Below are 18,513 nucleotides of genomic sequence, written 5' to 3'. Positions count from 1 at the left end.
AAAATAAATATCTTCAAAAAAAAAAAGTCTACTTTATACTTTGTGTTCTGTCTGCTGTTAGCATTGGAACTTTAAGAATCTCCCTTATAAAAGAAGAGAGGGGAGTTGGATAAACTAAAAGGTTCTCTAATGTCAACATTTATAAAATGAAGAGAGGGATAAGTTTCAACTCTTAGTTATTTGTCCCTCAGCTCTCTATTAAAAAGTAAACTATCAAAAAAAAATAGACATTGTATTTAGAAGGAACTATTAGGTGATAAATGCAGGGTTTGCTGTAAAACATTTGGTGGGTGATAAGAAAAAGAATGTTCGGTGTTCAAAACTGATATCTTTATTATAAAATTCCTGTGTAATCATCTTTGTAAGTCCTCAAAAATAAGTCTCATGTTTTTGATATGCAGCATTAGAGTGTAAATATTTGTTTCCTGATGTGTTTTGGAAGAATCTAGGAATGATATTCAAAATACTCTTCCCTCATTACTAGTAACCATCTCCTCCATTACGTACATACTTTACATAATCTTAATGAATAACTGTTTATAGCTTTCTTTAAATTACTTTAACTTTCATGTATGTTTGCTCTAGCTTTCATTTAAATGATAAATTTTAAGATGTGCAAATAGGATTTTCTCAATGTTGACTAAAACTTCTTTTAAATATAGGAGAGATGCAAGATCTTTTATTTTATTTTTTTTTAAAGATTTTATTTATTTATTTGAGAGAGAGAATGAGATAGAGAGAGAGCATGAGAGGGGGGAGGGTCAGAGGGAGAAGCAGACCCCCAGCTGCGCAGGGAGCCCGATGTGGGACTCGATCCCGGGACTCCAGGATCATGACCTGAGCCGAAGGCAGTCGCTTAACCAACTGAGCCACCCAGGCGCCCAAGATCTTTTATTTTAGTAGGAAGTATACATTTTTCAAAATTAATGTATAGGATTAAACATTTAACAATTTCCCTATTGTAGACTGATATTTATAAAAAGAACAAAACATGGTTTCTGTCTTCAAGAAGTACAAATCATAACACAATATTAAGTATTACATTGGTCCATATGAAATTGCTATTTTTGTAAATGAAGAATTCCACAAATGTTAGTATTCATATGTTTTGATTTATAAAAAATACCTAGCAGAGGCTCCTGGCTAATATGCAGTACAAGAAATATTTGTTGAGTTCAGTTGTGTAGAGCTGCACTGTCTAATAGAGTAGCCAGCCATTTAGCCACATGTGGCTACCGATCACTTGAAATGTGGCTCATGTGGGGGCGCCTGGGTGGCTCAGTTGGTTAAGCGACTGCCTTCGGCTCAGGTCATGATCCTGGAGTCCCAGGATCGAGTCTCACGTCGGGCTCCCTGCTCAGCAGGGAGTCTGCCTCTCTCTCTGACCCTCCCCCCTCTCATGCTCTCTACCTCATTCTCTCTCTCAAATAAATAAATAAAAAAAAAATAAAATCTTAAAAAAAAAAAAAAAAGAAATGTGGCTCATGTGACTGAAAACCTAAATTTTTAATTTTGTTTCATTTAAATTTAAGTTGAAAGCTGATAATTGATAGTTACTGAAAAATTTATGAGTATGTTTGTAACAATTCGGGTATTATGTGAATCTTTTTTCCAACTGATTACTTTTTGAAATCTAAATGCAGAAAAAATATTTCCAATGAAAATATAGTATCTGAGATGAGATGCTCTGTAAGTAGAAAATACACATTAGACTTTGAAGACAGTATAAAAAAATCGCATTATTTTTATATTGATAACATGTTGATGTGATAATATTTTGATGCATTGGATTAAATTAACATATTAAAATTAATTTTCCCTGTTTGTTTTTACTTTTTGTAATACAGCTACTAGAAAATTACATATGTGGCTTATGTTATATTTCTATTGGACAACACTAGTATAGAAGCTTGTGAAAATGATATGTAGTGGGGAGATCAAATAAGACTTGGAGAGGATGTGAACATTTAACTTTAGGTGGATAAAATGAAGAAATAGAGAAGAAAACAATACGTATAATATCATAGAACCTAATCATTGTGTATGAAGGGATTGGGAGAGAAGATGAAGTAGAGAATTAAGTAACATTTCAGAAAGAACATTTTGTCTACAATGTGAAGGAGGAAGCAACAAAGTGCAGGCACTGAAAAGAAGGAGGCTACAAAGAATACTATTAAGGGCTTGTGAAGGCGGACAAAGGTGAGAATGAGGTTGGAGAGATGAGAACACTGTTGAGAAGAAGGCAGGATGTAACGTAAACAGGATTTATAGAATGACTAGAGATATGAGGGAAGAAATTGGAAGAAGAAAAATCAGGGTTTCTAGTTTTGGAGACTAAAGAAGAAGGAAAGCCAATATATGAGGTAAGGAATACAAGATGGGAGCATAAATGGGGAGAAATTTGGTATTTAAAATGCCCGTGGGTCCTCCAAAACTGAGCTGTCCTGAAGGCAGCGGGAATACTGCTCTGTTGATGATGTTGAAGTCACTGGTATAGAGGTAACAGCAGACATAGAAAATGTGAGACATTTCTAAGAGAATGTGTAAAGTGGGAGAAGAGTACAAAAGAAAAATGCCTGTGAAACAGTAATATTAATTTATTACCTAGTACAACTTTTAAATGTTTATTATAATTGTACTTATATGATAGTTGGGGGGAACTGAACTTGGCTGAGTAAAACCAATACTCTTAGAAGTAAAAAAAAAAATTGAAAACTGATTATTACTTTCTTTATGAACATTATAAACATTTACTAATAAATTTTAAAATGTCATTGCAATTCTTAGATGGGTCTATTGCAGGCCAAATAACCACATGACTACAGGAACAATTCCATAATGACAATATCTTTTTTATAAGATCTACAAATCTAAATGATGTATAACAAAATTATTTTTCTTTCTCTTAATTTTGAGTACTCCAGAGCTTAAAGTTACACAACTATATGCTTGACTCCAAACACAATTTAAGTACTGAGATAAAAACTATTTTATTCTTAAAAAAATATATTTATAGATTTTAAAATATATTTGTGTATATATTGGCATACAAATAAGTCAGTCAGTAGACATTTTTCAATGAAATTATGTGCTATGTCAACTGCCTATTGATGGAATCTAAACAATTACATTTCTTATTTTTCCTGTAATTAAAATAATTTTGAATATAGAAACCACTGTGAATCTTTGCTTAGAGCACATGAGGAAAATTTTGCCTTCAGAATAACTGGCCATTGTTTCATCCCTTTTTAAATTAAATGCCATTGAGTTTGAAATGACATATAAAGTTACATTTTTTTTATTAAGGAAGAAAAATGTTCCAACTGTCTTAAATGAACAAACTGAGCTATAGCTAGTTGTCAGATTGTCTAGGAAAATAATTTTTTAAATTTAGAATATGTCCAAACAAAAAATTACTAAAATTGTTAACTTCAAAATAATAAAAGAAAAAACACAACTTACATTCATGATTCCTTGGAAGCTTGAATTTTTTCAACAAGACCCTAATATTCACAGGCAGAAAACCAAAATAAAACATTTATTTTTGACATAACCTAAAAAGATATATTTTGTTTTAATTTTAAGATAGGAAGAGCATTATAGAATTTATATTGCTGACAGTGTTATAAATAAACAACACTCTTACCAGTTTTCTGTTACAATAGTAGTTAAATGTTAACTATATTGAAATTATGATAAAAAACTCATACAAAAAACAGTAGTTAAATATATGTTTTAAAGTAAGCACATGTGAAAAAAGTGTGATAAATGAAAATAAAAGACATTTATAATAAAGAGATTTGCTAGAGAGAGTCCATGAATTTCTTCAGGATATACATTTGTTCACAGAGATAGGTTAGTGAAGGAACTGAGGTATTCATAGTACTTCCTTTAAACTTACCTAGAAGTTTCTTACTCCTGAAAATGGAGTAATTTTCTGGAGAGTACTAAATGACTTTTCCTCCATATACTACTTTAATGTATGACAATAAAACTACTTCAAATATAACCAATTAAACTGGAATATGGCTTTTTTAAAAAGTGAGAAATATATACAAAATTCTTGCATAAATATATTAAATATACTTTAGTATATTAAATACTTGAATCATATTTCCATTTAGTTTGGTATATATATATTTTAAAACGAGTTATATTATATAAAAATGAGAATAGAAGGCCTTTGCCCTGGGGAAGCTAGCACTAAAAAAATGAAAAAACCTATTTTAATAAATGTAATTTATTATTTTTAATAATAAAACCAAACTGCAAGTTTTGAAAGGACCATATTTTATATCTTCTATGCTAACTACAGCAAATTTTATTAGCAATGCTGAATAAAAACTGATCAAAACAAAACAACAAAAACTTAGTAAATAAAAGCTTTGGAAATGACAGATATACATTGTTTTTGTTTTTTTTTTTAACCTATAAAGAAAAGCATTCAAAATGTAAGATACAAACTCTTCTCTCAATTTTTTGTTTGATTTGTTTTACTCTCAAATATCAATCAAACTTTCTATAATAGTATAATTCATGATTTGTTTGTATAAATATAGATGAGTAAAACAAAATGAATTGAAAGAATGAAAAAAATGGAAAGAATTCCAGGCTATTTCCAAACACTAAATGGAAAGAGTTTTTTTAATTTCAATTTCTGGGATTCCCCTACAAATAGGTTCTGACATTAGAGGTAAAATTTCAGATTTGTCGCAAGTAATCTTCAGTGGAGTCCTACTACTATCTTGAAAGATTCATAGTAAAACGCTTATTGAAAACAAAAATAACACATAGAGGGGAGGGCTGTGGGGGGATGGGTTAGCCTGGTGATGAGTATTAAAGAGGGCACATATTGAATGGAGCACTGGGTGTTACATGCAAACAATGAATCATGGAACACTACATCAAAAACTAATGATGTAATGTATGATGATTAACATAACATAATAAAATAAAAAGAATATATATCATAATAAAAAATTATAATGATTTATTTTCTTATTAAATAATTTGTTGTACTGCATTTACAAAGAAAACAATTCATCCATTAGAAAGCATAAAAATAAAAATGCATTTGGAGATTTATTTTTAACTGACAGCAAATAGAAATCCTGTAATGAGAACATAATTATCATTAGTGATGTGAATCAGGGAGGTTTTTCTTTTTCTTTAGAGTTAGATTTCACATTTATATATAATGAGACCCTAGGAAGTCATTTTTTTCTTATTAAAAACATTAACATTCAAAACTTGTAGAGGTGGTAGTATGTTTCTCAAGTTAAACCTTACTTAATTTTCAGAATGAAATAAAATATCCCAAAATATACTGAAAAACTACAACCATTTTACTTTTATATTCTCCCAACACAAATTTCTTTAATCTTGTAGTACTCAAATCATGAAAAAGGCAATATACCAAGATGCTCCTTTGTGGCAGATGTTTATTACAGAGTTACTTACCAGCATATATGCTTACAAAGTTCTCCTCCTTTCAGAAATGTGGAACAGTTACAAACATGAGGATTTCCTAAAAAAACCTTTAAAAGAAAAATGCATACTTAAAAAAAAAACCCTCCAGCTAATTTTTAGAGTTAGAATAAAATTAATTTAATAGTTAATAGGATTAAAAGAGATTTCAAGAAGTAATTTAGTTTAGGTGACTCCAAAGGTTGAATATAGTCTATTGAGACCTCTTAACTCTTGACACCAGTCGCCTCATATTCTTTGTGTTGGTCAACAATTTGCATTATCAGTTAAGACTCTTTTTAGATGACCTACACTCAGGCAGCTGAAAAGAAATCTAATTTTAAAAGCTAAAAAAAAAATTCTATACATTTCTTACTGAAAATTCATTCTGCCTTGCAGTGGAGCTAAAGATCTTTTGTAAACTAGCTTACCTTGGATTTTCGTTTGTTTTGTACATTTAAATTGGCATATAATTTTACTTGAGAAGACTAATTTTATTCACCACATCTATATTGGATGAAACAATTTATTAACTACAGTAAGTGTTATAAGGGAGAAAGTAAAAAAAAAAAAAAAAGAATGTCTTAAATAAGCACAGGCTAGTAGTTTGTATTCAGTACTTAAAATGCAGGACACTAAATTAAAATTTTCCAAATCAACACCTGGGAGAGGGGATGGATGGTGGCTGACTTTTGAGTGGCGAGAGTGGGATATCAAATATAAAGTATCTGTTGTCTTTCAGCAAAATTAGAAAGAATTTTTATTAAGACCTTTCCAAGCCATCATCATCTAAACAGTACTTTAAAAGGATCTTCTTGGAGTTTTAGAGTAACTGAAGAGTAAAGAAAAACCGATTTTATTTATTTAGTAAATATTTACGGTATGTAAGTAGGTCATAGGATTTTCATTTCATTTGAGTTACAGGGCTAGTGACTGCTAACACCGGATCTAAGGATGCACGCAATGTAAACCCTAGATTTAAATAAAACGTCTCACATTTTCAAGCCTAAAGATCAAGCAAGGGCCATTATATTACAAGAGTTGGATGCAATTTGGAGTCCTGACTTTCAAAAACGAAACTTTTCTAACAAATACTATTTCCCTCTGCAATCTGCCCATCTTTAGAGTCGGGAACTCGTGCAGGTGGGGTGGGTGTGGCAGAGAGAATCCTCAGGGATTGTGAGGGTGGCTAGATACCAGGCAGGCCCAGGAGGACCAGGCGGGGGGGCCAGGCTGGAGCAGAAGGGAGCCGGGGGGCGGTAATTACTCGGAAATCCCTGTTTTCCGGCTCCTCCTCCCTCAGCAGGAAGCCAGTGGGGCCCATCTCTCGTAGGAGGTAGATGCTGCTGCTCATCGCCTGGTCTTGTTGCCAGCTGAGGTGGTCGCTCAAGTGTCTTCGCCTTTCAGAGGCTTTATAGCCTCGGCGAAGCATCCTGCCTGGGTGCGGGCGAAGGCAGCCCCTCTGCGAGACTCTCCGGGGTGCCCCCCGGTCTCCATGACAACCGCGTGCCGGTGGGTTGCCTTGGTGATGGTGGTTGAACTCCCTGGTGTCCCAGCGTGCCTTGCGCCAAGCTAGAGCTAGCGACGAAAGTGCGAGGGGAGAAGGGTGTCGATTCCACAGCTCTCAGCCGCCTCCACTCCTTCCTGAAGTGACGTTCCTGGCTGAGAAGAGCTAATTTAAAAGCTGGCGGCCAAAGGCATAGCTGTCAGATCTCTCACGTTCCTTTTGCTGGTTCCTTGCAGGCAGGGCTGGTGAATGAATTCGTGTATTAGGACAGTCGCACAACCTGGTTACTGTTTGGGCTCTGCATGCTAAAATTATCCTGTGATGATTCATCATCTTTATCAGAAAGCCCAGAGTGATTGTTTTTGTTCAACAATATTCCACCAACATTTCCCAAGTGCTCACTATGTACATAATCTGAGCGAGTCGCTGGGGGAAGATCAAAAATGCGGAAGACAGGAATCTAATCCCTAGGAAGCTAGATCCTTAAATCCGGATGTGTGTGTGTGTGTGTGTGTGGAGGGGTGTGGTTTTAAAGCAAGAGGAGCATCGCTAAATTGCGTATTTGGGTAGGGATGGGTGTTGGGGCATAGGGCAGAATGCATTGACTCTGTCCTCTAAATCTACAACGTCTGTTCTAAGGAATAAGATTTTTGAGGTATGCAACACTGATTATAATTCAAATGTTATGTTTTACTTATTATAATTAGATGATGCTTGCTCCATGTGTAAGTGATAAACATCATTTTCAGAAAGGTTACATGTTTAAGACACAGTAGTCTTTATGTAAACTAAATGTAGGTTCATAAATTCCATTTTGGGGAGTGATAAAAGTAGGAATATTCATGCTTTCATGGAAGTTAAAAAGAGACAGCACAGATTGTTAGACAGAACTTCAGTCTAGATGTAAGACATTTGTTTTTATATCTGTCAGTTAAGACTTTAAAATGTTTTTATAGGCAGATGACTATCCCATATGTTTGCTTCATCTCTTAAGAGTGTATGACATGAGTAATATTTGCAAATATTAAATAAAGGAATTAAATTTCTCCCTTAAGTTTGTTGTGTTCCCTTCCAAGTTACATTTTGAAGCATATTGCCCCAGAGATGAGGGAAGTGGTTAGTACTAGAAATGAGTCATTGATAAGCTTTGAGTTTCATGAATTAAGTTTTAGTCTCTTTAGCAATTCAATTTAGCCATAAAAGACAGGAATTAATAAATTTTATCAATCAATCTTAACTATATAGGTTAAGATAGAAAAAGTTGGGTCTGTAGTATTAGACCTTGGGATTGTGGAAGAGAATGCCCCTGGGGGGGTGGGAAGAAGACTAACAGAAGTCAGTGGAGGAAGTCAGCTGCTAATCTCAACATGGGTATATTCGTGTTGGGGTGAGAGTGGAAGTATGTGGAGGGATGGATTGAAACATTGAGATGGGTTTGGGAAGACTGAGAACACATCTAGGGTAGGTGTGTGGTATCAGGATGTTTAGTTCTGGAATAGTGTCAGAAAGGTGCAGGTTGCTGGGAAACTTTAGCTTTTGGCCTAGTGTCCCCTAACACGGAGTGAGCAATATGCGGAGGTGCCAGTTGAAGACAGATAGGTAAATCAACTGCTTGTAATGTCCTGGTTCTGAAGAATTAAAGACATACAATGAATATAGGAGTTTGTGTTTACATCTAAAAGTGGGCACAAAAGGCCAAATACTAGTGTCTAAGGTGATGCAGAACTCAACAATTTCAAGACAATAGAAGCAAATAGAACCAAGGGCTCCAGTGGGGAGCTTCAAGATGAGACCTCCTTTAAAAAAAAAAATTAAAGTCAAATAGAGTGAGTCACAACTCAGTGATCACCAACAGGGAATAGTTCAGACTGACCACTGCAGAAGTGACCAGGAAGAATCCAGTGGACATTGTGCAGATTCAAGATCATCTTTTGTAATCAGACATATGGTTATATAAGCTTCGCTTTCCTCATATGCTCATATACCTTTTTGGAGAGAAATAGGGGATGGGTGGAAATCTGAAATGCTAGGCATTTTATCTTTACTAGTGAGTAAGGCAGACTTAACATTCCCCTCAACTTGACTAAACTTTAGATAGGTTTCTTCCTGACTATAGGTCCCTGACCTCCATTTTCTTAGAGCATTTATTCTAGAAAACTTTAAATTGTATTTTTTTCTCTGTCCCTTTGAGATGTAAATCATCTTTCTCCCAGACTCTTGCTAGTTTTACAAACATAGTAGTGTATTTCTGAAGGACCTGGAAACAGCTCTTTGAAGTGGAATCATCAAGAAAGACAGTGCCCCTATCTCCTAGTCTTTGTGGCAGTGTGGAACCTAACTTTGGTGACCACCAATAAGCAGTCACTTTAACAAACCTCCTTCCTAATGTCCTCCAGTACTTTTCCACTAGCTTGCTGCAGGTTTCAAAACGCTCCTTTTGTTTCAATGTAGTTGAAGTCAATCTCTCTCTTCCCTACTGCAATCATCCTGAGTAAAGTCTTCCTTGATGGTTTAACCCTGTCCAGGGCAATTTTTCTTTGGTAATAGATACCATTCATCTAAAAAAAATATTATCAAATCAGACTAAACTTACAGTTTACTAAAGTTTTTTTCTTCTTCTTGTTATCAAGGGGAGTAGTAGGTAGCAAAGGTGATTGGACCATTTATAGAGAAAACATACTTCAGGTTTTTGCACATCCAAGTGTAATATAAATAAATTTGCAACCTACTGTGAGTGTGATCGGGACTTTTAGTTTAAGATGTCAGACTGAGTAGATAATGTCAGTTCTCTTCCATCTGAAGAGTCTATGAAAATAATAATAAAAAAAAAAAGTAAAAAGTTGCAACCTCTGATACTGAAAAGAACTAGAGAGGACAGAGGTAGGTAGACTTCTAAGAATGACCCCAATGACTTTTGCCCTTGTATAATTCCCTCTCCTGTGATTATGTCATGTCACATGACAAAAGAGATTTTGATGATATAATTAAGGTTGCTGTCAGTTGACTCTGAGTTAATTAAATGGGGGATAATTTGGGTCATCCTGATCTAAACATACAACTCCTTTAAAAGCACAGAGTTTTCTCTTGCTGGTGGCAGAAGGAGAGGTCTGAAACGAAGCATAGTTTCGTTTCATGCTGATTTCTAGTTTCATGCCATTGTGTTCAGAGAAGACACTTGTATGATTTCAATCTTTTTGAATTTTCTGAGACTTGTTTTGTGGCCAAACATATCCTAGAAACATGGCTTAATATCATAGAAAACAGGCCTAACATCCTAGAAAATCTTTCATGTGTGCTTGAGAAGAATATGTATTATGCTGTTGTTGGATAGAATGTTCTGTATATGTCAGTTAGGTCCGTTTGGTCTATGGTGTTGTTCAAATCCACTATTTCCTTATTGATTCTCTGAATGAGCTATCCATTGTTGAGTGTGGGGTATTAAAGTCCCCAACTATTATTGTATTATTATTTATTTCTCCTTTTAGTTCTGTTAATTTTTGATTTATATATTCAGGTGTTCTGATGTTGGGTGCATAAATATTTAAAATTGTTATACCTTTTTGATGTATTCACCCATTTATCATTATATAATGACTTTTTTTTTTACCACTTTTAAACTGAAGTCTATTTTATCTGGTATAAACATAGCTACCCCTGCTTTTTTTTTTTTTTTAATTACCATTTGCCTGAAGTATCTTTTTCCATCCTTCACTCTCAGTCTATATGTCTTTAAGGCTAAAGTGTGTTTATTTTTATTTTTATTTTTATTAGTAAACACAGGGCTTGATCTCATGACCCTGAGATCAAGACCTGAGCTGAGATCAAGAGTCAGATGCTTAACTGAATGAGCCACCCACCCCTAAAATGAGTTTCGTAAAGGCAGCATATTGTTGGATTTTCTTTTTATCCATTCAGCCATTCTATATCTTCTAATTGGAGAATTTAATTTGCTTTAGAAGTATTTATTGATAGGTAAGAACTTACTATTGCCATTTTGTTAATTGTTTTCTGGTTGTTTTGTAGATCTGTTTTTCCCTGTTTCTTATCCTGCTGTCTTTTTGTGTGTGTTTTGATTTCTTTTGTTATTAAGTATGTTTGACTTTATCGTGTTCTTTTATGTAATTACTACAGGATTTTTTTTCTTGTGGTTGATAGGCTTACAGAACATATCTTAAACTTATAACATCCTATCTTAAAACTGATAACTTCAATAGAATTTGTAAACTTTATACTTTTACTTCTCCTCCCCCGCACATTTTAGGTTATTGCTGTTACAATTTACATGTTTTTATTGTGTAACTAATAACAGATTATTATAGTTATGGTTTGTTTTCTTTTTAAACTAGAGTTGTAAATGAATGATGCATCACTATTATATTGTAGAATCTAACTATGATTATATATTTACTATTAGATTATAGATTAATGCTACCTTTTTGAGCTTTTATGATGTTAATTAGAATTCTTTTACTTACCACTTCATGATGTTAATTAGAGTTCTTTTACTTACCACTCAAAGAACTGTCTTCAGCATTTCTTGTAAGGGAGAACCCTCTTTAGCATTTCTTATAAGGCAGTCTGGTGGTAATGAACTCCCTCAGTATTTGTTTGTTTAGGCAAGTATTTATCTCTCAGTTTATGAAGGACAGCTTTACTAGGTTTAGAATTCTTGGTTAACAGTTATTGTCTTCCAGTATTTTGAATATCTCATCCCATTCTCTCCTGCCCTGAAAAATTTTCTGTTGAGAAATCCACTAGTCTTATGAGGGTTTTTCTTGTATATAGCTTTTCTCTTTTCTCTTGCTGCTCTTAAAATTCTTTCTTTGACTTTTGACAATTTAATTATAATGTGTCTCAGGTTAGCCCTATCTGGTTCAACCTATTTGAGGTTTTTTGGGCCTTAGGGATGTGGACGTCCATTTCTCTCTCTAGGTTCAAAAAGTTTGCAGCCATTATTGCTTTAAATATAATTGCTGTCCCTTTCCCACTTCTCCTTCTGGAATTCCAATAATGCAAATATTGTTTCTTTTCATTGTGTCCCATAACTTCCACAGGCTTTCTTCACTCTTTTTATTCCTTTTTTGCTTCTCTGACCATGTAATTTCCAATGTCCTGTCCTCCAGATAGTTCATTCTTTCTTCTTTCTTCTTTCTACTTTTTAAACTCTCTATTGAATTTTTCAGTTCAATTCTTTTTTCAACTATAGGATTTGTTTGATTTTTTTTTTTATGGTTTCTATTTCCTTGTATTTCTCTTTTTGTTCATGCATTGTTTTCCTAAATTCATTTAGTTGTCTGTCTATATTTTTTTGTACACTAAACTTCTTTAGGAGCATTATTCTGAATTTTTCATCTGACAGTTCATAGATCTCCATTTCTTTAGGGTCAGTTATTGGAGTTTTATTAGTTTCCTTTGGTGGTGCCACATTTACCTGATTTATTTGTGATCCTTGATTCCTTATGTTAGTATCTCCCTTTGAGTAATCAGGCTCTTCTTCCAAACTTTACAGGTTTTGACAGAGATAGTTCTTCACCAGTCAGCTCAGTTTGGGTTTCTGGGTGTGTTTATTGATAACATCCTTGAGCAGGTGGGGCCTGCTATTATGGTCTGTTTTTGGGTGAGGCAACCGTTTGAGTTCTGAGAAGATGGATGGGATAGGTGTGCCATTGGGTTCAAAGGAGTTGGAAAGGACTGCTGGCTTGGTTCCCTTCCTAAGTGAGGTTGAAGGATGGGCTCTGTGGTTGCCTGGATTCTCTGGTCAGGCTTACTAGATGATCAGGACTGGGTACCATATTCAGTGGTAGACCGGGCTATGAATTATCTTCCCTGCCTGGCAGGGCAGCAGGACAGGACCCAAGGCCTATATAGATCATTGTTTGTGGGTCTGAATTAGGCCAGAGTATGCACTGAATTCCCTGGTTAAGTGAGGCCACTAGTTCTGTTCTGCAGACAGGGGAAACCAGGGGCTGTACATTCTGTTCAAGTGCCACTGTATCTAGTGCTGTTGGATGGACATTGCAGCTTCCTGTGTGCTGGGCGCTCTGGTCAAACAGGCTGAAGGCTGTGTTCAGTATGCGTGGGGCTATAAATTAGATTCCCTGCCCAGGTGCTGTGGGAGAAGCAGCTCTACAGTTAGTAAGGTTCTTTGTTGGTTGTCTTAACTCAAGCTAACCTACACCACAAATTCCCTGACTGAACAGAGCCAATGACATGTTTTGTAAACTATTGGCTCTGCCTGCATGCCTCTCAGCTCCAGGAGTTGTCTCCAGCCTTTCTGGCCCCCAGATGGGGCCAGAAGACACTTTCCACAGCAGGTAGGGCTATGTCTCAGTTCCTTTGTTTGGGAGGAAGGGGGAGGGCTGCTCCAGGCTACTTAATTTCTCAAACAGGCTCTCCAGGTCGGGGGCCCAAGAACTACCCTCAGCCTAGGCCATGAGTTAATCCCCCCACCCCGCCTATGCATAGGATGGAAATGCTCCACACTCAGTACTCGCTTTACTTGTAGGGGTGATGAGCTCTGCTTGCCTGCCTGCTCTTGGCGCAAGCATTGCTGGGCTGTACCGCTTCCAGGAATTTTATCCCATCTTTTGATTCCCAAAAGTTGTTTCCTGAACTCCACTGTGTAGTTCTAGATAACTCTAGGCAATATTAGCATAAATAAGGCAAAAAGAAAAAAAAGGGAAGGCTATACTGTACATCCACGTCTACCCCCCCAGTATTCTCCTGTCTACAGTATCCAACGAATGGAGGTAGCATGCATCACTGTACCCCCATTTACAGCTATGTGGACAGGAGTGGACACTGCATTCAACAAGTGTTCATAGACAAGTCTGACTTAGTGGCCTGGTTCATGAAGATGATCTAGGCTTCCCTCTTTGGAAACTGAGCTACTACTCAAAGGGAAGTTTCTGGAGAAGATCGTAATAAGCAGATCTGTAAGGTGCTGCATAGTTACACTAATGGCAGAGTACTAGAGTAAAGCTTTGTGGACTCCCGTTGCCAAAGTCTTCAGAGCTATTATGAATCTAAATTACTCTCTAGCCCTAATCTCACCAAGGACCATCCCTGTTATAGTCCCTCCTTCCAGATTATTGTCATTCCCCACTCACTAATGTCAAAGTAGTTAAACAAGGAGGCCATTATACAAACCAAAACCTAAGGCAGAGTCAATCCACTCAAATCTGAGAAAATGAAACTTAAGAACAACCAATCACAGTTAACGAGGCTTTCCCAAATAAAGTAACTACTTAAGCTATAGACAATCAAATAATTTCCTTGCTTCGCTTCTATGTCTTCTCTATAAAATCTTTTCTCCTAGCTTCCATAGGCAGAGCACTCCTAAGCACCTTTGGTTTGGTGCTGCCTGATTCAAATCAATGTATGCTCAAATAAACTCTTGAAAATTTTGGTGTGCTTCAGTTTATCTTTTAACACTCACTATAATAAATCCTCTTGTTTGAATTAGCTTCAGTGAGTCTCTGCTTTTTTTGTGACCAGATGAGTAACTAAAATCAGGTTCTGCATTAACCTAATGGTTGAGGAGATATAAAAGAAATGATGGGTCTCAGGTATAGAATCAAAATGTCTTAGAAACCAATAGGATTTGGATAATAGAGGGAAGACTTAAAGATGAATCTCAACCCACTGCGAAAGGCAACACAGTTGAACTTTTAATAGAGATACATACTAAACAGTTGGATATATCAGTTTGGACGTGTCTTAATGCAATGCCCCCCCCATAGCCTTATTTGCTATTAAATTTCTTTTATATTGAATTATTTATAATTAAGAATTTTGACAATGGTTTAACTGGGAAATTGACATAGTAAGAGTACATCAAACTAATATAACATCATACCATTAATATGGTATTTTTTTTTTTTTTAGATTTTTATTTATTTATTTGACAGAGAGAGACACAGCAAGAGAGGGAACACAAGCAGGGGGACTGGGAGAGGGAGAAGCAGGCTTCCCGCTGAGCAGGGAGCCGGATGCGGGGCTCGATCCCAGGACCCTGGGATCATGACCTGAGTCGAAAGCAGATGCTTAACGACTGAGCCACCCAGGCACCGCTTAATGTTTAATTCTTTTAAAATAACCTCATTATTGTTATTTTGGCCTTCTGCACTTTGATCATAGACTTGCAATTCATAAAATTTGAATATTTCATTCAATTGATAGTATGTTTCTTATTTTAAGTTAATAAATTATGATGCTTTTTTATGCAGTAGTCCTTTGTCATTTTTTTAATTAGTATGAGCTAGTTGCTATAGGACTGAGAAATTATGAGCTAGCAATAAAATTGTGTTTCTGGAGGCACAAACTTGAGGAATCAATCATGAACTTATAATGTCTCCCAGATAATTTGGTTGTGGAGGTGGACAGTGGGACTCTAGATATAATTTTTTGGTTCTGTGCATTAAAACACTTATAAACCCGTATCTGTATTATATTTGGGCTTTTCTTCTTAGTGACCTAAGTGGTAAAAAAAAAATCTATTAACTGTACAGATATATAAGTTTGCTGTTTGGTGAATTAAAGATACAAATCTAATTACCTTCCAAAACTCCAGTGGGCTATAGGAAGTGAATATTTTAAAAGACACAAACTCACAAATACAAAAGATGAAAGTGGAGACAACAGCAACATAATTTTGGAAAATGAAATGACCAGTGAGTGGCAGACATTGTAGCAAACTGGTAAAAGCTGTATACCGAGCTTGTGTTGTAAAAGGTGAGAATTAGTCCAGTTTACTTTGAAGAATTGCAAGAGACTAAGGATTTAGGCTCAACTACCTCTGGCAGTTGGAAGGTGCAGTGGGATGATACTCTAAAATTATAAAAAAAAAATTTGATTGAAACCTGCTTAGGAGGGAGTTATAGACCCAGTTCTACTTCCTCTTTATGAACACTTAGATAACTGCCTCCATCCAGGTAAATCAGCAGAGATTTAGTCTCTGGAGGAGGTTACATGAAGGGCTCTACATTGGGGAACCCTGAGCATAATCAAGGATGTTTGCATCATACTGAAAACAGGTATTAAGTAAACATATGAACATTAGAGGCTGAATCCCAGTGCCTTACTCTATCCACAACTAGATCACTGGTTGTCACACATTTACTTTTGAAGAAGAAAAAAGGATGAATCTTTTCTAGGGAATCTGCCCAGCCCTAGATAAAAGAGCTAAACACAATACAATACAATACAATACAATACAATACAATACAATGCGGGCTTCCGGATGACAATGACATGGCCTGGTTAGATCACTTGTAGTGATAGAGTCAACAAGCCCCACTTACATACTCAGAGTTTTGAACTAAGGTTTTCCATCAGCCACTCAATAATGAACTGGTAAATATGAACATAAAATAGGAAACGTGGGCGCCTGGGTGGCTCAGATGGTTAAGCGTCTGCCTTCGGCTCAGGTCATGATCTCAGGGTCCTGGGATCGAGTCCCGCATCGGTCTCCCTGCTCCTTGGGAGCCTGCTTCTCCCTCTGCCTCTCTCTCTCTGTCTCTAATGAATGAATAAATAAATAAAATCTTTAAAAAAAAAAATAGGAAACGTAAGGGAGGTCTTTAACATAAAAATAGAAATCAAATAGCCAAAAGCAAAAAAAACTTTGAGGAAGAAACAGAGACTCTGCAGGGGGAACAAAACATAAAACATTTCACATAAATTTTTAGAGAGTTAAGTCTATTGAAATAATAAAAAAGAACAAAAAGCTACAATACAGAAATAGTAAGAGGACAAAAAAGAGCTTTTAGTTATTCAAAATAAGACAGAAGAAAACTCAAGAGGACTATAAGAGCAGAAGAAATCTCTCCCCAAATAAAACAAACACAGTAAAAACACAACAAAACCTAAGTCAAAACCACCACCACCACCACCAAGAAACAAAGAGATTGTGTTTAAGTGAGATGATAATACCTTAAGACATAGTACAAGAGGTCTAATATCTAATTAAAAGAAGTTCCAGAAATAGATCAAAGAAAGGAGAAGAAAACATTAAAGAAATAATTCCAAAAAATTTTTCTGGAACTGAAAGGCATGAATTAACCAACTGGAAAGGGCTCATCAAATGTAACCAATCTGCTAAGGTAGGTGTAATGGTTGGGCATTGAACCACTCCAAGGGGGCACCCTGTATACATAGGTGGAGTTGTGCAAAGCACATCTGTATGCTTTTATGTGGTGTCCCTGAGTGCCTAGCACTAAGGCTCAGAAATGTGAAATTTCATCATCATTGGGACAGAAGAATTTTCTATATTGTATGTTTGGATGGGGGTGGGGAGAGATAGAGACACTAAAGGACCTGGAATCAGAATTGCTTTTTACTTCTCACCAACACTGAAGCTCTAAGGCATGGAGCAATGTGTTAAAAGTTCTAGGAAAAGTGATATCAAACCTAGAGTTCCATCCCTAGCCAAAGTTAGTATGCAGATAGGATAAAAACATTTTCAGACATACAAGGTTTTAAAATACTTACTTTCCATCAAATCTGTCCCTCCTCAGGAAGCTACTAGAGTATGTGCTCTACCAAAATACAGAAGTAAACAAAGAGACACGGGCTACACTACACAGGAAATCTAACAGAAGATATAGGTGAAAGGAATCTTCAGGATAAAAAGAAGAAAAATAGTCCAGACTGGAGCAGTTCAGACAACTCCAGCAGATTTGTTTTTTCAAGAAAATGAAATTGATAGAATGAATATGTGATGTGCCTAAAAGTTTTAAGATATTTTTGGCATGATATTCAGAGTTTCTAGGTGAATGAATCCTAAGGGACAGAAAATTAAGAAATAATCTGTCACAGACCTTTAATATAACCATCTCAGGTTATCTTGGTCACAACTCTTTTTGGTGGCCATTGGGCATTTTTTCCTAACGTGGGTCCAACCTGCCAGCACCTCAGCCAAAGCCTTCCATTCCTCAGGCTGATCTGTTGCTGTTAGGTGTGAGTCCTTTGGGTGACCAACCATCCTGGCTCGCCCAGAACTGAGGCAGGATTTCTGGCAGGTGGGATTTTCAATATTAAACCCGGTAAAACCACAGGCAAACCATTACAACTAGGGCTTGGAAATGCTGGGACTTTAACATCCCTGGGAAGACTAATGGGAGGCCAGAACTGGTGGATAAGTTGCCTCCCTGCCCCCACTCTAGTCCTTCTGAAATACAGACTCTGAAGATGGTCCCGCAAGATGGAGCAATCAGCTGCACCTGATATCACATGGAGACTGATTCAGTTATTCACTCCCTCATATACGCTTGCACTATTTTCCTGCCCCTCATATTTTCCTGCCCCTCTCTCCTTCCCTTTATTCCTGTGTCTCTAAGGTTTTCACCCCCCAGTAAAAGGCTGGCATGTAAGTTTTACCTTAGGTACTCTTTTCTAGGGAACCCAGGCTTAGAGGCAAACAAATACTTCCTCAACAATTATCAGTTCTAGGAATAAAAATACTGTACAGAAATTTGAAATTTAATCATAGCATTACTCTGATTGGTGTTTACCTACTGATGACATTTTAACACACCGAA

The 18,513-nt window shown here is 36.1% G+C and overlaps 1 protein-coding gene across 1 annotated transcript in view; it reads right to left on the bottom strand.

The window, feature by feature from the left end:
- ZSWIM2 (zinc finger SWIM-type containing 2) overlaps positions 1–18,513 on the bottom strand; it is an 85,179-nt gene that overhangs the window by 28,736 nt on the left and 37,930 nt on the right. The window contains exons 3-5 of the mRNA XM_006726947.2: positions 6,734–7,215; positions 5,461–5,537; positions 3,463–3,503 (exon numbers count right to left, since the gene is read on the bottom strand). Of these exons, the coding sequence (XP_006727010.2) occupies positions 3,463–3,503; positions 5,461–5,537; positions 6,734–6,898 (283 nt within the window). The 5' untranslated portion in view covers positions 6,899–7,215. The remainder of the gene's footprint in view (positions 1–3,462; positions 3,504–5,460; positions 5,538–6,733; positions 7,216–18,513) is intronic.

The sequence above is a fragment of the Leptonychotes weddellii genome, chromosome 3, assembly GCF_054177405.1.
Source record: "Leptonychotes weddellii isolate Sample4059 chromosome 3, ASM5417740v2, whole genome shotgun sequence".
NCBI lineage: Eukaryota > Metazoa > Chordata > Mammalia > Carnivora > Phocidae > Leptonychotes > Leptonychotes weddellii.
This window is presented reverse-complemented; position numbering and strand designations above follow the sequence as displayed.